Below are 22512 nucleotides of genomic sequence, written 5' to 3'. Positions count from 1 at the left end.
GCATGAGTGGAGCTTATTGCATTTTTTGCCAGAAATTTGACCTCGTGCAACACTCCACAAAATCTGAATCTCCACGAAATCTGGCTCTTACATGAACAGCCACTTCTCTGTACTGGGTCGCTATAATTTGGAGCACATACAAACATAGTGCAGTTGCTTCTGCAAGTTGAAGTTGAGAGCAAGTGATAGGCAATAAAATTAACTGCGTAATTTCCTACTTATTTTACAAAATGTAGTCTTTTATAAGTTGTAGCCTTTTTTATATTGAAATAAGTATAAATGAAGGAGGTGCTGTTGCCATTTCTTGGCGACGGCCACCCTTTTCCTATTCGGTTGAATCTGTGCAGTGCTTCCTTGCACCAAAAAAAAAAAAAGTAATTTCATCCAAGGTTCACTAACTGATTTGTGCAATTTAATATTGTCAATGACTGGTTTTGTGCAGCATTGTTGACAGGGTTTCTGACTGGTTGACTGGTTGTTGTGAGTCAACTTTGAAACTAGTTAACATTGACTGATTGTGGCTTGTTTTGTGAATGGTTGTTCAAAACCAGTCAATTACTGGTTCTGGGTATTTTTATCTTTTTAAGTTATTTTTCTGCTAAATTGCAGTTTTTCATTTGTTGGCTGGGCTAATAAATTAAAAATATAGACGATTATGTTTGCGCGCATTATGGCTTGCAGAATACATGCACTGTTATCTGACGCACAGAACGCTGTTGATTTTTTTTTTCGCACATTTTGTCTTGCTACAGCATGGAGACACGGCTTTGCATATCGCAGCATGGCACGGCTTTCCAACAATTATGCATGTTCTGTGCGAAGCAGGAGCCCACACACACCTTCGGAACAAGGTTTGATATCTGGCTGCTTTTTTTTAGTTTTGATTTCAGCAGTTTGTTGCTTCTTTATGTTTTTTGCATGACTTTCACTTCGTGATATGCTCTCTGTGTGAAGCGAATGAATCTTCTGAGCGTACAGGTGCTAATGGTTCTTGTAAAATGTTCTGTGTGTGTAAAGTTTGTTAACATTGTGTGAAACATTCTCATCAATCCTTTCCACTAAAAAGTTGTTGAATGTGCACTGTATGGGCAGAGTCATCGGCACTCAAGGGAAAACCTGCACAAAAGGCACCGTTAGTGTATGTTCTTGCCACACCTGGAATTTTAAAGGGGCACCTTTAAAATCCCTTCAAGCCTTATATTTGTATGCATGCATCTGATGCAAAGTGGTTGACCACTGGCAGAAGGAAATGATGGTCATGCATTTCCTTTTCAATGTGCACAATTATGCACCAGAAGCAATTTACCAGCTTTACATAATGCCTTAAACTATTTGCCATGCTTTAAGCTAGTATTATGACATATTTTGGTCGTTTTTGCACTGAAAAAACAAATTGGGATCTGTTAGGTGAGCCTGGGGCAGGTTCTTTCTTTTAGTTTTTGAACTTTTGGTACGTGCTTAGCCAGAAGCCAGTCATCATCATCAAGCATCTTGATTCTGGCCTATCACGTGAGTGGAAAACGAACATTAAGAAACCGAAAAGAAACCGAGCATGTGCCAGAATCCGCTCCTGGTTTTTTTAAAGTGCATTGTAATCTTTGTTTCTTAACACAGTTGAATCTCAATATGATAGTAAATACAACAAAATAAACCTAAAATTAGCCATTTCTTCTTTGAAAACAAACGTGTGCCTATAATGATGAAAGAAATGTATTGTGTTGCTTGGAGCTCAATAGCAATAAGGTTCAGTTTTGAATAGTTGATTAGCCCTTAGAAGGTTCACTAGCGAGAATGTCAGGTAGGCATCGCCATCCATCTGTTGTTTTGGTTTCTCAAACAATTTTCCAGTTTAGGAAACCTCCACTCACTAGTTAAACTGATGGCTGTGGTATCTTAGGAGCATTATTTAATTGTTGCTTATGCTTTCTTAATATTTCTCTTTAGTGTCCCATTAAGGGGGCCTTTTTTTGTCAGGGCCTGCAAATTCGCTTTACCCTTCTTCATTACTGTCTGCTTGTGTGCTCTTCACATTGAGGTGCAGTGGTACAGTCAGATGCGGGAAGGAGCCGATCTTGTAGGAGGTTGGGAACGATTGGTGCTGCCATGTTGGGACGATGCATTATAGTTGTGCCTGTGTATTTAGAACAACGTGCCACTTGTTTTAAAATGTGTTAGTATTTATTACATGTCAAATATTACCACTCTTATTCTTCAGTGACTTGCTTTTCATGTTATGTGCATCTCACTGTAAAGAATACTCACATTCTTTTGAAACAGGAAGGTGAAACTCCAATCCATACAGCATCGGCTAGGGGCCACCTTGAAAGTGTCCGCTGCCTCCTTGAAGCTGGTGCTGACCCTGACCTTTTAGACAAGGTTGGTACATGTAACTTAATTACCCCATAGAATTGTTATATACTGTGAAGTTTTCTTTTTTACAAAATTTACCTTGTGTAGTAATATCTGCAAGTGGCATACTTATACACATTTGCATATACATATTAACGCGATAGCGTTAAAGAGCTCGTATCGCAGAAATTCCGCCGTCGGTGTCGGCACCGTTGGTTGTGAGTGAAAAATCATCATCTTGTCCGTGACCGAAAAATCGAAAAAGCTGCAAATAAAATAAATAATAAAAATGTTGGGTCCGAGTGAGAATCGAACCCAGGCCGTCTGCGTGGCAAGCGGGGGTTCTACCACAGAGCCACGCCTCTGCTTGGAGCTGCACTGAAAGTAACTTTCATGCTTCTCAAAAATACGCGTCCTGTATAAAGGTGTCACAGTACGAGATGTAATATCGCAGTAATATTGCGTGGTACAAGCGTACACTGCCATCGGGCGTCACACCATGTCAATATCGTAACGACTTGGTGGTTTAAAGACAGCCAACCATTACAAAAGACACACACATTACTGCGCGTATTCCCTTAAGACCACGTAGTGGGTGCATCGCAACTTCGAAAAAGTTTCTCGCGCATAATTGCTCCTGGTTTAAAGCATGCTACCCATTACATAAGGCACACACCTTAGTGCACGCATTCTCTTAAACACTCGTAATCTTCGAAGTGCGCACTAGGGGCAGGATATCGCTATCGCGTTCAACTCTTAAAGGCGAAGCTTAAGTGTCCCCCAATTTTTTGTGTGCACATTCTATATCAGGGATGTGTGCAAAAACCTAAAGGTGGCATGCACTCCCTTATGGTTTGCTGTGGCCGCATTTGGATGCCGCACCAAAAAATGTCACCGCAGTGCTTCCATAACATGTGTGAGCATCACTTGTAAAGCCATAAAACTTTTACCAGTGTATAGAATGCACAGTGTGCATGCCCACACATTTGCCTGTGTCAGCCCACATTTGAAGTTTTCAACGGTCATAAGAAACACCAGAGTTTGGCATATGTGTATTAAGACGTTTTCCGAGGCTGAACTATGACAACAAAGGAGTAAAAGTGTAGTGAAGCAATCAGGTTTTTAATCTGCCAGAGGAATGCAAGAGCCAGCAGTCATGTGTCTACAGGGAAGGTTCTTAATTGCAACCATGCTTGCGACATGTACACTTTAACACGGAAGTATATGTTGTCATATTAGCTTCTAATCACCTTTTTCTGTATTCATAATAGTAAACTTGGAAATCCATTGGCTCCTCAAGGCTATATGAATGTCTGATCCCATATACTAAATGATGCACGCATACCTAAATGAACTAGCAACGAGTACCTGCGCTTGCCAACTAATTCTGCATAACATGGAATAGTGAGTGCTGTAATGCACACATGGCGCACGCAGTCATAGGACATTAAGGCAGGATAAAGAGTTTTAAGGATTGGCTCTAGAGAGGGCTAGGAAGCAGAACTAGCTACGGTAAAAAAAAAATTAAATGGGACGACAATTTAAGTAAATGCGCAGCAAGGCAAGCTTTGTTCATAAGTTATGGGACGACGGTTTAACTAAATGCATCAAGGTAAGCTTTGTTCATGTTATAGACGTGTGCACATAGGTGCTGCCATGTAAACAAACGTACATGGTGCACACAGTTTATCCACTATTCATGCTCGTCACAGAGGGATGGGTGTTACGAGAATGAAAAATTTGTCCTCAGCAGACAGCCAGAGTAATTATGAGTGACCAACAATGCAACTGATCATGCGAAACAGTACAATGCTGCAATGTGCACGTACTGTAATATTTCACTGCTGCAACAACATTCATGACAGATGTATTTGTTCTGCCTCATGCAACAAAGCCTCTGCCATACCAAGCATTGGAGATTGTGCACCTCATTGTGGTCTTTTCATTGCAACTGATTTCATTATTACAATACTTATCTTTGAAAATGTTTCCATATGCATGAGTGCCTATATTATTCACCAGCATTCATCAGGCAGCCCACAACATTGCTTAAAGGATTGCTTACTCTTTTGTGTAAATTATGAGGCCTCCAATTGTTATTTTCAGCCTATGATGTCACAGACTTTTGTGGCAATGTGTACATTCTAGCAAACTAATTGGTGTCTTTTAGTGACCCTCAGCTTCCCCTGAGCGAAGCAAGTTTTCCAGTGTAGGTTTTTTTAGTGCACTGTTCTCTCTTTAATTGCTCTCAACCGATGAAGTGCTTTGAGTATTCATATTTATGGCACCTTGGCATTGCTAAGCTGCAAACCCACTAGAAACAAGTGTCTGTATTGATCACTGTCTGAATACTAATCAATGGTTATGATTTTTATAATTTCATTATCTGGAGATGAACAGCGAGTGTGAAAAATTTGAATGAAACAGCGAGCCTATGTTTAAAAAAACCTAATTGACTGTGCTCATAAGTATTCCAAGCTCAGAAGCAATGCTGGCAGTGCTGTCTAATGATGATGATGATGATGTGTTTGCTCTCTCTCCTTCCTCTTTGCAGCATGGTTGCACAGCCCTCCACTTGGCTTTGAGGAGGCACCATGTCTCCGTGGCTCTGCTCCTTCTTCACAATGGCTGCCAAACTGATGTCGTCGACAATGTAAGTAGACTTATACTCCGTTTCATACATCCTGTGCAACATTCTGGAAGCTATGCAAGAATTTTGGCCAGCAAGATGTGTGAGTACACGAGTCTCGCACTTGGCTTTTGTCATTCTAAGTGCTTGTTCAAGCCGAGCAACGAGCCCACGCGTGACATTTCGTGATGGGCAGAAAAATAAAACACCAAAAAGCGAGAACAGAGACGCTAAGTGGTCCAGAACAACTTATTGACAACTGTATAACGGGGTTTGTTTATATCTGAGGCACAAAGCATCTTCATTTATTACTCAGCCTAAAGACAAAAAGAAGACATATTACGGGTGATAAAATTATTGGACTATTTCTTGGTGCAAATGCATCTACTGCACAAAGTCTCGCTATAGCCTCCATAGCGTTGCACCTGATGTATGAAATGAAGTATAGAGGTTGGCCATACTCATTAATATGACTTGTGCAAGAGTTCCTAGTTGCAAGTGTGCACAAAAAAAAAATTATAACCTTTGAACACTAATGAGGTGTTCCCTTTTACATCGGCAGACAGTGCACAAAGCACTATGCAGCTTCCTTCTCAATGTCTTGCGGGATATGCACTTGGAGAGTCATAGCATTTTTTTCTTTTCTTTATTTGTTGGTTACTTGTGTGCTGTTACGTACATGGTCGTCACCTGTTGTCCTTTTGCAGCATGGGGAGACTGCAATCCACGTGGCTGCTCGTGATGGCCTGCTATCCGTAGCCCAGACACTATGTGCCTTTGGATGCAAAGTTGATGTGCCAAACAAGGTATGATAGTTTGGTGATTGTTTTTCAATTTTTACCTAATTGCACTAATTCCTCACTTTCAGCAGTGTGTTGTACTTGCTAGCGCATCTTCGCTATTTCTACACTCCAGGTGGCATCATTATGCCCCTGTGCTTGTAGATTTCTGTAGGCAGATGAGGTCAAATGCCCTCTCTCTCATTCTCTCTCATTAACAGCAGATGATGTGTCCAGTTTGGTGCCATGCATATTTTGCAGTTAAGTGCATTACAAGTTTTATTACGTGCGGCGGTTTATTGCATTTGGGTAGTTCACATATGAAGGAGTCCACTCTATGCACGGCTAGTGCGGAAGCCTAGCTCCGGTTCCAGCTGCACACAGTCGTACCGTGCATGTATCAACGTCCCCTTCTCGTAGTGCGAGTAATCGCAGCTACGATAGGTTTGGGCGAATAAGGCAACAGGCTAGGTCAACAAGCAACACTTTATTGCTACGCTAGCAATAATGCGTAAACGTCGTGTAGAGGGATATTCCGCTCTATGTAGAAAACATATGGTAAGGCCTACTCCTACAGTCGATCGTCGGCTCGCGGGTCCATGGGCGTGATCTCGTTGGCCACTGGCACAAGAAAGAGGTCCTCTTTCTGTCTGGTCGGCTGTTTTATCAACCTCCGTCATCCCACCCCCGATCTGCAGGAGTTGTTTCACTCGCAGGGGGCAAGTACCCTTTCCCGCGACAGGGAAACGAGGAATAGCGTGCGGCGCCAAGCGGCGGGATTAAGGGGTTCTTAGAAAAGGGGCTGCGGTGCTCCCTCTCCGCACGGCCTGTTGGTTCCCGCCGCCAGTCTGCGATCGCACCAGTGTTAAGGAGATGAAATGGGCGCGTGTGCTATCCCACACATTGCATTCATACTGCACAGGACAAAGTCTGTCTCTGACTACACCTTATCGAGTGTCAACATCTGAAACAAAGTACACGCAAACTGAAATGTTGAAACACTTACTCTCATGTGTTGCTGTAAATACTTCACGATAATGTACAGTGGCAGTCAATATGAGTCACAACACGGTGGTGATGGTTGAAGGGGCCCCATGCCTACACTGTAACACTGGCAAAAGTTAAATTGGTTCTGCGAATGCCAGCAGTCGAAAACAGTGTTTACATCACTGATTGTTTCTATGTTGGCGCCACCATGCCACTTTGACCACGGGCAGCATGTTGCAACTCATATTGGGCGCGACCGTACATACAGTATATTCTTATAATGTCTGGGATACATGTAGTATGTTTTATTTACACACGCACTATTGATCATTCACGAAAGTATAGGTGTGATTATCAGAGAAAATTTATTTTAGCCAAAAATCTTTATTTACAGGTACTACCTACATCTGCCATCTCTGAATTTTTCTGGAATTAAATGAGAAAGCAATAGAATTAGAAATTAGGGAACAATTTCCTGGGCTCATGCTTCACCACTCACATGGTGTAAAAAGAAGGTATTATGTACTAGCACATGTTGATATCAAGTCATTCATTTATAAAGTGTTTGATTGATAGTCTATTGATATATTGTAGCATTAGACACTGGAATCAGTGGTATTTCAAAATGGAAGTATGATGGAGGAAAGTGATGGAGGCGAAATGCTCGAGGCCCATGTACTTAGATTTAGGTGCACGTTAAAGAACCTCAGGTGGTTGAAATTTCCGGAGCCCTCCACTACGATGTCTCTCATAATCATATCGTGGTTTTGGGACGTTAAACCCCAACAATTATTAATTAACAAAATGAGAGTACATAGGCATAAATGTTGTTTACTGACTTAAATCCATATTTCTCTTCTAGGCTGGGTTGTATCCTCTGCACCTTGCTGCAAAAAATGGCCACACCGAAATTGTGCGCTGTCTGTGCCTCGCCGGCTGCAATGTCGATCAAAAGAACAGGGTATGTTCATCTTCTGAAGACAAAAATTAATATATCCTTTGTCAGCATCAAGGGCCTACATAGTCAAATACATGAATTGTTATTGTGTATGTTCTGAGTGCTTGTTTTATTGCGATAGCAATTATATAGACAGTCTCGGCTGGATTTTGCTGTCGCCATCGCCATCGCCGCCGTCATGCACCGTATATGTATAAGTATGTATATATATATATATATATATATATCAAAGTCCCCCCAAAAAATAATTAAGAAAATTGCTTCCCAAGCGCGGAATCAAACCACTGACCTCTCGTTCCGCAGCGCGCGACGCTAACCACTATGCCAGAAAGCGCAGATCCTTCAGGTAGCTAACAGCGAGTGTTATATACACACTATTTACCGCTGGCAGGACTCGGAGACGGCAGGGGCTTATAAGCGTTTCTTCATTACCAGCGAGATGGCACGAGGAGCGCGACGGGTGCATTTAAAACTCGTCGGCGAGCTCGCTGGCTTCTTATACTTGCGCAGGGAGAACCTTGCCCTTCCGCTGTCTGCTCGCGCGGTTTTCTCGTGGTGAGGGGAAGAGGGATTTTTCGAGCTTTCACCGTGATGTCCGTGCTCATGTTACGGAGCGTACGAAAGTCACTCGAGCTCAAGGGACGCCGCTAAACGAACAAACAGAAGATGAGAGCGAACTATCAAGTGTCACAGCTCGACACTTGAAGCACACTAGTTTCCTTCGCTGCTTCGGCTGCCTTTGCAACAGGAGCGCTGTTCAAACTGAGAGTATCCATTGGCGAGCCTCACTTCGTATAGCATTAGTTTCTTGCTATCGCATTCACTGCTTCGCCCTTGCAGCGAAACTGTGACTTTTTATCATTCATTTCATGATATATACATACACAAGCACAGATTATTCAGCGCTCTTATGCGAATATTCGGTGTTCTGACAGCACGCCACCATTTATGCAATTCACTCAGCATATGGGTGATTCCACGAGAGATCGAACATGCCTGTCCGGTCACATTTTTTGTTCTGCCTGGGTTTTTTATATGTTGTGTGGGCACATTCAAAGTGCACGGAACTGAAAATTTTATTTCCAAGAAACGCTCCCAGCGCGCCAAAAAAATATTTGAAGGTGGCGGCGCATGCCTCCTGTTTTTGCTCACTGCAATGTTTTCGGATTTCACGGCCGAATTTAGCGCGAACTATAAATGATGTGTCAAAAATTTCTTTTGCTGGTTTTAATACACATTACTGTGAATTACATCCATGCTTTTTTTATGCCGTCCTCAGAAAGAAGAAAATGTGAAAAAATGGCAAACACGGCCGAAATCAAAAAAGGGTCCTAGGTTTGAGGCCCCCTGGCGCCTTTACTATTTCGAACAGAAACTTGAAAACAGTGTCAACTATAGAAAAGTGCCTTTGCAACATTTATACGGAAGATCATTTTCCTACGAGCAGCGCAAAAAAGGAAAAAAATAGTTAAAGAAGCGAGTTTTTTCAAAAAAGTACATTTTCAAAAAATAAAATAAAAAAACTCCGGTCTCAATTTTGACGGCAATTTTTTATCGAAGAGCGCTTATGTCAATGAACACACGGTTTTAATATCATATGTCCTCATTTGCTTTGTTTACGAGATATAACTGGCCAAAATTACCCTTGCTGTGAGTGCTCACTTCAGGGCGACTGATGGTTGTTCATAGCTTGCATTGTGCGTAAATCGCAGTTTTATTTTTCTGCTGCAGCAAAACCTTGCTCTGGTGGCTTTTCATCAAGAAAAATGTGTTCTCAGATTTTATTTGGTTCTACCGTGTGCGAAAGTGGGCTGCTGCCGCCCTCTAAAGGGTGATTCCACGAGAGATCGAACATGCCTGTCCGGTCAATATTTTTGTTTTGCCTGGGTTTTTTATATGTTATGTGGGCACATTCAAAGTGCACGGAACCCAAAATTTAATTTCCAAGACATGCTCCCAGCGTGCCAAAAAAGTATTTGAACGTGGCGGCGCAGACCTCCTGTTTTTGTTCACTGCAATGTTTTGGGATTTCACGGCCGAATTTAACGCGAACTATAAACGATGTGTCGAAAATTTTCTTGTTGGTTTTAATACGCATTACTGTGAATTACATCCATGCTTTTTTCCAAGTATTTCAAGGAGCCTTTGCAACATTTATGCGGAAGATCGTTTTCCTACAGGCAGCGCGAAATAAGAAGAAAATAGTTAAAGAAGCGAGTTTTTTTCAAAAAAGTACATTTTCAAAAAATAAAACAACTCAGGCCTCAATTTTGACATTTTTTTTGTCGAAGAGCGCTTATGTCAGTGAAAACACCGTGTTAATATGTACGTCCTCATTTGCTTTGTTCACGAGATTTAACGGGCCAAAATTACCCTTGCTGTGTGTGCTCACTTCAGTGCGATCGATAGTTGTCATCAGCTTGCATTGCACCTAAATCTAGTTTTAATTATTTTCCTGCAGTAAAACTTTGCTCTGGTGTCTTGTCGTCAAGAAAAATGCATTCTAAAACTTTAATTGTGTCTAGCGTGTGTGGGGTTGGGCTGCTGCCGCTCTCTAAAGGCCGAACGTGTACGCAGTTTGCAGCTTACAACCTCAACTTACCCGCCAGTATTCGTTAATCAGAAGCACGCGAGACACCGCGAACACATGGTTTAGGTCACTTTGTCAAAACTCTCCTTGCACACAGAATAAAGCATCTGTGTGCAGCGAAGGCCAACTTAATCTGTAACTAAATGCCACAATCAGCAGGCGCGCTGTTATGCAGTTGTTTTCTCACTGCCTGCTTGCTTCCCTTCCATTACATGCATTGTACGCTCTAACCATCTTCCCCATTCGACGCACATTGTGCCTAAACAACATTTGTAAAAAAGTTAGCTCAATGATTTCCGAGCCGTTTATTTCACTTCCCGCTATCACATGTTTTCGGCGTCGCAGATAACGTCTTCCTGTATCATCTCGACCTTTACCTCAGCGTTTCAGCAGCCAGAAAACGTGCGGTGCGGCATGATTAAGCCAGGAGTGGCCGAAGCTGCCCATTTTATGATGTTTCGTTGCCACTTTACTAAACTGCTTTCCCACGTCGAGGACAGCAAAGGTCATTGGTGGCACCAGACGGACATTACCCTTAGTTTTGACAATGAATGCGGCCTACAAATTAAACATTACAGCCCAAAGCGCTTAGACACCCTTAGTCATAAAATTTCAAACCGTAAGCAGTTCTGGAAAGGCATTCATGACAGCTGCGCAGATGTGAGATAATTTGTGCGGCGCCGTTCAGTATAAACGTTTCGGCTTGCTCTAGGTCTAGCTATTCACTACACGCGATGCGCGCGGCCCATGGCTACGTCCGATTGCTCTGTGCCGATTATTTACGCGTTCACAAAAGGAAGATTGCTGAGGAAAACGTTTTCGTTGCGCAATTTTTTTTTCTTTGCTCTTTTTGTTGTTGCCTACCTCCACAAGCTACTGTCATAGGCTGAGGATCTTCGCGACACCTGCGAGGTCTGCTTGCATTGCTTTAGGCTCCTCAAGGAAAACCTGTCTACATCTAACCGCGATGAGGTAGACCAGGCATTCCTTCAGGAAGAAGAAGCGGTTGATATCTTGAACAGGCGCGCCCATCTTTCCTCTGATGATATATAGGCGAGGTTGTAGGCTGCAAACTGTTTACACGTGAGCCGTTTAGAGGGCGGCAGCAGCCCGCTTTTGCACACGCTAGACACAAATAAAATCTGAGAACACATTTTTCTTGACGAAAAGCCACCAGAGCAAGGTTTTACTGCAGCAGAATAAATAAAACTGCGATTTACACACAATGCAAGCTATTAACAACCATCAGTCGCCCTGAAGTGAGCACTCACAGCAAGGGTAATTTTGGCCAGTTATATCTCGTAAACAAAGCAAATGAGGACATATGATATTAAAACCGTGTGTTCATTGACATAAGCGCTCTTCGATAAAAAATTGCCGTCAAAATTGAGACCGGAGTTTTTTTTATTTTATTTTTTGAAAATGTACTTTTTTGAAAAAACTCGCTTCTTTACCTATTTTTTTCTTTTTTTGCGCTGCCCGTAGGAAAATGATCTTCCGTATAAATGTTGCAAAGGCTCTTTTCTATAGTTGACACTCTTTTTAAGTTTCTGTTTGAAATGGCAAAGGCGCCAAGGCGCCTCAAACTTAGGACCCTTTTTTGATTTCGGCCGTGTTTGCCATTTTTTCAAATTTTCTTCTTTTTGAGGACGGCATAAAAAAAGCATGGATGTAATTCACAGTAATGTGTATTAAAACCAGCAAAAGAAATTTTCGACACATCGTTTATAGTTCGCGCTAAATTCGGCCGTGAAATCCGAAAACATTGCAGTGAGCAAAAACAGGAGGCATGCGCCGCCACCTTCAAATATTTTTTTGGCGCGCTGGGAGCGTTTCTTGGAAATAAAATTTTCAGTTCCGTGCACTTTGAATGTGCCCACACAACATATAAAAAACCCAGGCAAAACAAAAAATGCGACCGGACAGGCATGTTCGATCTCTCGTGGAATCACCCATATTGCATTGCATTCATCTCTTGACAACTCGGATAATGCTACAAAAATGAAAATAAGCAGGAAGCGTGCACACTAGTATTTGAAACAATAATAAGACCACAGATATGCTATAAGTCAGCTTGAATGCAGAAATGTGTTGCGGCACTGGTTTTCTGTAAACTTTTTGGTAAACTGTACATCTATGTTATAACTGAGCCATCCTAAGGTTGGGTAAACAAGTAAAAATATACATTTAAGCACACTGCACAAAGCGATTACAAATCTACATCACATTTATATTGAATATAAATGTGAAAAACTATAATAGTGGATCATGAACAACTAGACTGGATGTACATTTGGTTTAGCTACAGTGAACTTAGGATAAAAAAGAACCCTATATTGAAACTTTTTTGTATTCTTTAGCTACACATCACACACTGCACATAAAGAGAATTTGTTGTATATATACTGTAAACTTGTAGTCCTGGCAGTCACAGCAATGTGTTATAAACGTGTTTACAGGATGGAATACCAGCGGAGATCACTGCGCTTGCTCAAGGCCACAGTTCTATAGGTGACCTGCTGAATCGACTGAGGAATGTGAGTGATAAGTAGTGTTACTCTGTGTTCCTCTTGAACAATGCTGTTGAGAGGAATTACACTGCAGTTTTTGCATGGCGATAGGGAAATCTGATGGAGGCTCAGGCTGTGCTGGCGTGATTGGCGTAAAATGTCAATCAAAGGGCAGCCGGCAGCACCACCTCCATCGGAACTCCAGATTTGCTTTGAAATGTGGCCATTATATATATTTACAAATAAAACTCTCCTTTTGTGTAGCTCACCTGAATTGACAGCAACGTCATTGCAATATTTTATTTTAGCGAGTAATATGCAATTTTTGTTTGTTACGTTGCATTTTACTGGCTCTGTTAGAAGTCAACTGGAAGGAGCCTGAATTGACAAACGTTTTAAAGCCGTCACGTCTGATGTCTAAAGCTTTTGGATAAGATCTATTACAGTATCTGTTATATGCACATTTTTTTACTATTTTTTGGTAAAACAAGTCTCCATACGAAGCTTTGATATATGTTAAGATTCTCTTGCCATTGCCCAAATCTATGCAAATATTTGTTGTGATTTTTTAAAAAGATTTCTTGTTAAGATGCTTAAAAAGATTTTTTGTTAACATTTAAAAAAAATATTTGTTAAGATTTTCATAGATTTTGGAATATGGCAAGACAGCTCTAGGAGGCTATATGCTCTGCTGCTGAGCTCAAGATCATTGCTTTGATACGAGCCACGACAGCCACATTGAAATAGGGATGGAATGCAAAATCACTTGTGTGCATTGGTTTAACCCTTTGTGGTCTGCAAAACCTTTACCCACCTTTTGTCCATTCCAGTTTGAAACTAAAAAAAAAGAACCTCAAGTAAAAGAAGTTTACTTACTCTTTTAAAGATGCAGCGAGAAAATGTGCGCGTAGATCAACCGTGGTAGAGCTTGTCCAGCAGTGCCCAACCACGTACCGCTGTGGCTGTGTTGCATTGTCTCAAAGGGCTTAACAATGGACCGCTAAGGGTTAAGTGCATTTAAAAGAACGTCAAATTGTCATAATTAATCTGGAGTCTCCCATTATGACGTGCCTTATAATCAGATCAAGGTTTTAGTACATGAAACCCTGAAATTGAACGTAACAAACCACATAACAAAGTACGTACATGCAAAGAGTGTCAATTTTTTGTTCAGTTGCCATGGACCACCGGCCATGATGGTCTTTTGGTTATGGTGCTCGACTGCTGACCCGAAGGTCGGGGGATCGAAGCCTGGCCGCTGTAGCCACGTTTCGACGGAGGTGAAATATGCTAGAGGCCCTTGTGCTTAGATTTAGGTGCACATTAAAGAACCTCAAGTGGTTGAAATTTCCGGAGCCTGCCACCACGGTGCCTCTAATAATCATATCATGGTTCAGGGATGTAAAACCCCGACAATTATCACTATAGGAATTGTCATAGACCTGCAAAGCCATGTTTTGTACACTTACTTTAGTAGTTGTGTGATATTCATTTCCTCGTTTATGCTCTTTTCTTTTAGGAGCAACTGAAGGAAGAGTACATAGCTCAAATGATACCGGGGACTCAGCCGCTCTCTCGGATAAAGCTCAAGGTGCTTGGACACAGTGGTGTGGGAAAAACAACAATGCTGGAGTCACTGAAGTGTGGATACTTCAGCAGCTGGTTTCGACGCTCCAAGACGTCTCCTACATCACCAAGGCCAAAGTCAAGTAAGTTTTGTAGCTTCTTCGAAGGTTCCCTAATATGTTACATTAACTTAACGTCAATAAATATGAACCACTCTTCAAGCTTATTTCTTACAGTATTGCGGAGTGGAACTATAGTTGCTCTTGGTTGGAGTAACAAAGTAAATAACCGATAATACATGCAAATTTAAAGTAACATTATTCCCATTTACAATGGCAAAGCCATGTACTATTTCATTTGATGATTCTAACTGCCAGTCTACATGGCTGTCTAGCTTTTGAAACAGCCAGTTAGGGTAATAGTTAGGTAATAACAGGTGTCACAGATACATTTTCCTTTTGAAATTTAAATAAGGGTGTGAAAAGGTAATAACAATGAACAAGAAAATACACAACGAAGAGGGCAAGCTTGGTAACGTTACGTTAAAAAAGCTAAGAAAGTTCAGAAGGGCAGAGGGTCATAATGCGATCATTGAAAATGCATATTTCATGGTTGAAGGCAACAGTGTAAACAGATTAAACACACTTCAACGTGTAAGTATTTCAACTTGGCCAGTATTTCATACTCTTGCTGTGCATGTCATATCCTCAATGGAACTTGATACAAATAAACTGAGGCTACAGAACTGATGTCAAGAACTCTGTAAAAAAAGAAAATGCACAAGTTTAATACAGACATGCTACGTATATACAATGACTAAAGCATTTTCATCAATATGCCATGGACAACTAGGGTTAACTAGCTATATTATACGTGACAATACTGCAATAGACCTTTTTCGAACACACGAGCGCCACCAACGGGCGCGCTAGCGTTCATGGGAAAAGTGTGTACGCCGCAGCGGCCGTAATAGCAGGCGCGGGGAGTGCGTGGGCCTCATGCTGTAGCTTTCCGCTTGCGCCGTGCCAGGACTTCTTAGACACAGCGAATTTGGCAAGGTGCAACATGTTAGGCATCATTCCCACAGCCGTCAAACGCTCCGTCGCGTCACCGTCACGGCACCGTGTTTTAATTGTTAGGGGCGAGGATTTCCTAGATGTTTTCTCCTCAAAAATGGGTTTACAACGGTGCTCTACGTCATTGTCAACCCGTTTTTGAGGAGAAAACGTCTAGGAAATCCTCGCCCCTAAGGAAACCCTCACCCCTAATGAATTCAATCGCAAACTACAGTGTTTAGCTGCGACGGCCTCTTGGCGATTTCCATCTGTCCCACTGTTGGACCAGCTGAGTGGCTCAGAAGCATCACCTTTTTTCTTTTTGGTGCCAGTACGCGTCTATGATTCGCAGATGCATTTGAAATCAACGTCCATCGACACTGTCGACGAGTGCAATGTGAGGTTCTGATATTTAAAGAGTACACTAGAAAGTGTAGTCTGCATTAGGGCAAATTATACATTCACTGCGTCGCTCGCACCATATATGTAACGAACGAACGATAAGTGCCCACTAACCTTCATTGGCACTATAACGACAGGTTGGAATAATACTTAGAGCGAAAAAAGAAAAAAGCAGGACAAGGAAGGAAATGCACAAACCATCTAGCGCTCACTCACAACTGAAAGTTTATTGCACGCGTGAAAGAAAAAGCATATATACAAAAATGGGGGTGCATCACACATGTCATACAGAGGCACTGAAAGTCAAACAACGAAGGCGCGTGTTTACAGTTGATTAATAAAGTTAAATTCCTTGTCTTGTAACGACGGAGGAGGTTGACTGACACAAAGTGTGGCGTTATTTGTGACATGATATGCCTCCGAAATTTCTCGCGTTGTCTGATTAGGTTGATCGTACAAAATTACTGTGCTTTCGAAGATGGGATTACATTCGCATGACTGACATAGCGAGGCGAGATGAGACGGCTCCATTCAATGAATTTCGATGCTCGCTGAGGTGCGTGTTAATACATCGACCAGTCTGGCCGATGTACATGTGGACACAACAAAGAGAAATTTGCGGTTAAGTCCTACACAATTGACAAAACAATTGGCATGCCTCTGACCGCATTTTTCTTTTGCCACTGCAGACCCCTGCGACCTCAATGCAACTAAGCTTATTTGGGGCGGCAAACACAACCTTCACCCCACATCGCTTCCCTACATTCTTCAAGCCATGTGACTTCTTCTACATATGTGGAATAACTGCAAAATTTCTAGTTTCTTCATTATTCGCGGGTGGAAGACGTCCGTATTTATCTTTCTTTGCCATGCGAACCCCATTTTTGCAAACGGATGCAACGATACGCAGGATATCCCACCTCTTTGAGGCGATCACTTTGCAGCTGGAAACTACTGTTCATCTTATGCGCGCAAGTTTTTTTCCAATGCTGTGTGTAACCATGAAATCACAATTCCTCGTTTAACAATATTCAAATGTGCCAACGCGACATGAAACACTGGTTTCGCTGAACGCGAACTATGCTGCCCGCAAACGTGCCCCGCAGTCAAACTTAAAAGCATGTCTCAAGAAACTGCAAATTATCTCAACAAGGCACCTCGCAAGTGAATTCTAGTCCCATCCCCTTTTTTTTAAACATGTTCAGAATGTGCTCACTTCTTTGTACAGCGCATGACTTGTCAATTAAAATCAAATAATCACCTGTATACCTGAACACTGTAACACCTCTCTGCGGTTTGGTTAAACCCGATCACGAGCCACTATGGCATTAAATGTCATAGCGGCTTGTGAACAAGTAATCATTGAATAAATACAAATTCAGTGTTCTAGCTCGCATTGCTCACGATAGCACGCTTTGACTACATGTATCGGCACGTGACAACTCGCATGTCGCATAACTGCTACATCCGGTACACATCTGCTCAGTAATACCTACACTGACTGCATCATTCCTTTCGCATTTCATTCGTAGAAATACATGCAGGTTCGTTCAGACATGTGTAGTATTTAGGATTTAATAATCAACCAGCGGCGACGCGTTTTTTTCGTTTGGCGCTCCCACGGCGCCAACGAGCAGCGGGCGACGGTACAGCCAGCTCGCTCGACGTACACACGGGAAATAGTGCTTCACGCGCCCACGCGAGGTTCTGGAATTGCTTGAAAAAGGTCTATTGTTGTCTTGCTTGGAGGCTCAATAGCGCAAATATTAAACTAAATAGAACTATAGTAGTAGTATCAATGTTTAGTTGCACATGCAGGACACACGTACATATCTATATATCTTATTTCTTAAACCTTGACTTATGCACAACGATCATTATTTACAGCCGCTGTATATCCTGAATGCATCACTAGCAGCTCATCCCCGAGTTTTTCACTCAGGTGCACCCATGAGATGCAAACAGAAAGGAAAATAGTGTTGATAATGTTGGCACGGTCTTCGTTAAATGTTTCGAAGCCACTTTGCTACTGACTTTGGATTTGTTTTGATGTTCCATTGCCAGGCACTGGCACTTTGAATCACAGGAGACGCGAGGAAAACAGCCCTTCTCACTCGCTGAAGTTTTTGAGCAACAAAATTTGCATACAGGAACTCAAATGCAAGGATGAGCAAGAAGTACGTTAAAGTGTACAGTGGCTTTGAAGATCTTGACAAGGAGTGTTATAATGTCTTTGGTTATCACGCACTCCCCAGACATTGCCTGCCACCTTTTCTTGCGAGATATCAATTTCAATAGATGTAGTGAGAGATCCCCCCATCCGGAAATGTCTAGTGTGCTATTGGTAACTTGCAAGTTAGGCCATCTTGTAGTCGCCATAGGCAGAATATAATTTTTACATTAAAAATTGGAGCTGAAGTTGATATAGTATTGAATTTTTCTTGACACCTTGGTGCTAAAATGCAACTATCACAAGATGGAGGCTGCTGCATTCACAGTATGTGACTGTGCATCACATTGCACAGTCCACTACATTGCTTTTTTTCTGAAAGGACATATTTGCTACAATGCATGCTACACACATACAAGCTTCTATTAAATTGTTTGCTAAGCACTTTTAATGTTTGAGTTGTGAACTTTCTCGCACTTTTAATGTTTGAGTTGTGAACTTTCTCGCCTCCCTGTAACTTACCTGCTTTCTGAAAAAAATTGCTGTCTATGGGTGTCAGAAACGACTCAGCGTGTCCATGTGCTCACTGTGTGCTAATCGTCTTGCTTTTTTGTGCAGCGTCGGGACCTCACAGCAGCCGATCCAGCACCCCAGCGATGGACGAGTACACCATCGACACAGACAGTGAGAACAACATTAGAACTGCTGACCTCAATGAAGCCAGCGACATGAACGACTACAAGAAAGCGATCACACCTCCCGCTCTCCTCATCTCCAGCTGTGCGGATATGATGAGCAACTCGCAGCCATTGTTTTACGAGACTACAAATGCCAACTACACGCATGGCGTCGATGTGCAGCAGGTTGGTGGGGCTGCGAGATTTCTTTGAAATAATTGTAGAAAATACTGTAAAATGAAATATCTCATTAAAAATGCATACCATTGATGCGAAATTTTCATGGATGCAATGGCGTTAAAGAAAGGCTGTATACTGGTCAATGTGTACATGCGCTATATTTGTTGTTCTCACTGATAAAAGTTAGCTTATTAATATTTTAAGGCTGCCTTTAGAGCTGTTTCGAAAGTGGGTGCATACTAGATGCTACAACATATGTAAATGGCACATTTTTATTCAGCCACCACGTTTGTGGCCCTTTGCCTTAGTTGGTATGCTCCAATAAATGTAATACCATTACAGCCAAATATTTGGGGAAATCGAATCTCAAAATGCCCGGGATGAACACACATCTTAGTTGAGAATGTCTTTGTTTCAGGTGTTAATTAGTGCTGCGATTTCTTTCTGTAATAGCAGTCATTGTGCCAAAGCTTAGTGTCACAAAATGCAACAGTACAGCTTTTAGTTCGCTGCTCTGTTATGCAGGTAACTGTGTCTGGTGTCGGTGACCTGAGCATATGGGAGTTCTCGGGACATGAGCCATACCTGATGCTGTACGACCACTTTGTGGGCAATGCCCACTGCCTTCACTTAGTTGTGTTCAGCCTTGCTGAACCTGTGCACACCCAGATCAGGCAGGTCTCCTTCTGGCTAGCTTACCTGCAGGCAAGGGCGCCACCTGTTGAACCCTTGGGTAAGTGGCGTACGCTGACTTTCATTCCGGCGTCAACAGAGGGCAGTGAATACTGCAATCATTTATTTGACCACTGTAGGGAAGAGGAATGTATGTTGTTAAATGAGATTATTAAAAAGCACTTGTGGCTTGTTGTCTTTTTCATTTTTCAAAAGTTTCTGCGTGCGGGCATTTGTCACCTATGCATTAGAACAAGGTGTTTTAGATCAAGTGGGGCATTGGCATAGCCAGGGGAGAGTCTCTCTTTTTTCAATTGTTCATGTTTATATATGCACACACATATACAAACGCACGCACATACTCGCATAAAGAGTGGTTGAGCACCCCCTCCCACCCAAAAATTTCTTGTCACGCCTCTGAAGTGGGGCAACCTTGATATCAGGGGAGTTTGTTAGTTCCTTCAGCTCTGAAAATCATTTTTGATGACAACACTTATGCCCTCAATTACCTGACACATTTTGCAAAACTATTAATAACGTGCAAGATTCCCCAGAGGTAACATGTCCACAACAATATTTGTTTGCTTATTTACGAAGTGTAACTCCTCAAACTGACTCGGGCTGCGAGAGTGGTATGGTAATGTCATGGCAGTGATGACAAGGAACAATAGTGCGATGAAAATGATGGCATATGGCAATAACAGCGGCACTTTATTGTTATGAATGCTGTATGCAAATTATGACTGCATCATGGCACTGCAAGAAGCAGCATACATCAGATACATTTTGCATGAGCATATTGCCAGTTTTTGTCCCTGAAATACGTTCGCATATGCCACGACTCTCATAGTCAGCATTGCACATGAAGCCATGCGTAAACCGCCAAGCACGAAATTTGTGCCACAGATCAGCGTTTAGCACACATCCAGACCCTGACTGAACAATATCGTTGGGAAATGAGTTCATTATGCAACAGTAGTAGAGGGCAAAGATCTGTTTTTTCTTAGGCATACGGCGAGGGTAAAGTCGAGGACAAGAAAGGGTGAACTGAGAGGGCAGGCAGTAAATTATTGCCCGGATATAACTGCAGTATGATTTAATGGAAAGGGCACATGGACCTGGCACACTTATTTGGCAACAGCAACAGCAGTTATCTGAGCTGAAATTATATGAATGTGGTGGCAGCTCGCTGGTGCAGTAGTATTATTTCTGGATGTATGATACTAAGAGCAATGCAGACTGTCTAGCTGTGGGAGCATGTTGTGAACCTGATGGCCATGATCTGCAAACTTCTTTTTGCATTTGTATTACTATTGATACTGTCTGATAAGGTGAGTACATTATGTAGGTCTTGGGAATTGAATGGCAAAGCACTCCATACCAATCACCTTCTTTTTCCCATTTCCTTTCATTATTTCCTTTCACTGCAGGTGCATTAAAGACAAGTAAACAGTTCTCCTTCTTAGAGTTATAGCACTTGTAGGTTTGTGCATAGCATACCTGACAAAATAGTTGCGCATGAAAGTGAGGTGGGAAACGTGAACGTTTTGATTATTGTGGTTGCATAGAGCAGATATGGAACAGTTTATTGAAGCATATGCTTAGCTGTCATGTGAGGTAGCTGCAGAGAAAGGAAATGTTTATCCTCTCTCCTATTTTATGTCGTTATCTCGTTTTTCACTGCAAGAACATGAAAGTCGGAAAGTGGAGACTAGCATGCATTCCAATAAAACTTTCGGAAATGTTTGCTGCTGGCAGGAATGGGAGGAAAAAGTGCCTCACCCCTCAGAGTGGCGCTGGTGGCCACCCACGCGGACGTCTGCGCGAGCAACGCCAACAGGAACCAAAACTGTGATGTGCTGCAGCAGCAGAACAATGCCGAAGCCGATGCAAAGATCGTCCTAGCAGCTGCACGAGAACGCTTCCAGCACGTTTTCGACCTGCATGAGACAGTGTTTGTCGTGGACGCCCACGTTGTTGGTTCGCAAAGTATGAAGTCTCTCAAGCAATACCTCTCCAACAACAGAGCCAAAATTGTGCAGGTAAGTTGCCTGCACTTTCGCTGACTATACTCCATTTCACACATCAGGTTCAATGCTTGTAAGCTGTGCGGCCAGTAAAATGTATAACTCCGCGCGTCTTGTAGTTGGTTTTGGTCGTAAACGCATGCACGAACCCAGCACAAGCTTCAGCGTGACATGTCGCAACGGCTTGGGAATGAAATACCAAAAAACAGAAACAACAAGACGTTAAGTGATCCAGTCGTATAACACCTGTATAGCAGGGTTTGTTTATTTGTCAGGCACTAAACATCTTCATTGATTACTCAGCCTAAAAGCAAAAAGAAAAAATCTATTCTGGGTGGTAAATACATTGAACTATTTCTTAATGCGAACATGTCTACTGCAAGAAATGTCGTTAGCCTTCACAGTGTTTCACCTGATGCATGAAACGTAGTATAGCAACATTGATTGCTGGCTCTTCTGCATTTATGGGCATACTTAATTCATACCAACGTGGATGCTTCTTTTTTTTCATTTCGGAGGTAACTTGAGACAATATATGTGTGCTGATCGTGTTCAAATGTAAAGTGTTATTTGTGTTCATCATTATTCTTTTCCATGAATAGACGAAGAGTTATTCATTGTGTTGTGAAATATGAACTTACATTACTTGGACAACATTCCTTCAAGACCACTTCTCAGTCCTCAATATGTTTGCGATGTGCTTTAGTACGATGCTTTAAATATGCGGATTGGCAGATGTTTGTACAAATTAGTGCTTTTAGTGACAGTGAGTTCATGCACATAAGAGTGTGTTAATCAGCCTCTTACTGTCAGGCACCTCTATAACAAAGCGCCTTTGACTGTGTTGTAAGGCTTGTGCACTGCAACACTCGTAGTGTAGGTAAGGCCAGCTGGGCAAGTTGTTGCGATAACATAATACGCAGTGCCAAGGACAGAGACAGAGAAGATGGAGAAGATTTCC

General features: G+C 42.1%; 1 protein-coding gene across 2 annotated transcripts in view; it reads left to right on the top strand.

The window, feature by feature from the left end:
* The window catches only part of LOC119389935 (death-associated protein kinase 1), a 98821-nt gene that overhangs the window by 64929 nt on the left and 11380 nt on the right, over window positions 1-22512 (top strand). For both annotated transcript variants that reach the window (XM_037657385.2, XM_037657384.2), the window contains exons 5-14: window positions 753-851; window positions 2278-2376; window positions 4904-5002; window positions 5686-5784; window positions 7607-7705; window positions 12752-12829; window positions 14322-14511; window positions 18614-18858; window positions 19378-19585; window positions 21283-21566. In XM_037657385.2, the coding sequence (XP_037513313.1) occupies window positions 753-851; window positions 2278-2376; window positions 4904-5002; window positions 5686-5784; window positions 7607-7705; window positions 12752-12829; window positions 14322-14511; window positions 18614-18858; window positions 19378-19585; window positions 21283-21566 (1500 nt within the window). The remainder of the gene's footprint in view (window positions 1-752; window positions 852-2277; window positions 2377-4903; window positions 5003-5685; window positions 5785-7606; window positions 7706-12751; window positions 12830-14321; window positions 14512-18613; window positions 18859-19377; window positions 19586-21282; window positions 21567-22512) is intronic.

The sequence above is a fragment of the Rhipicephalus sanguineus genome, chromosome 4, assembly GCF_013339695.2.
Source record: "Rhipicephalus sanguineus isolate Rsan-2018 chromosome 4, BIME_Rsan_1.4, whole genome shotgun sequence".
In the NCBI taxonomy this organism is placed as follows: domain Eukaryota; kingdom Metazoa; phylum Arthropoda; class Arachnida; order Ixodida; family Ixodidae; genus Rhipicephalus; species Rhipicephalus sanguineus.
Note: the sequence above shows the minus strand (reverse complement) of the source record. Positions and strands in the feature narration are given on the sequence as shown.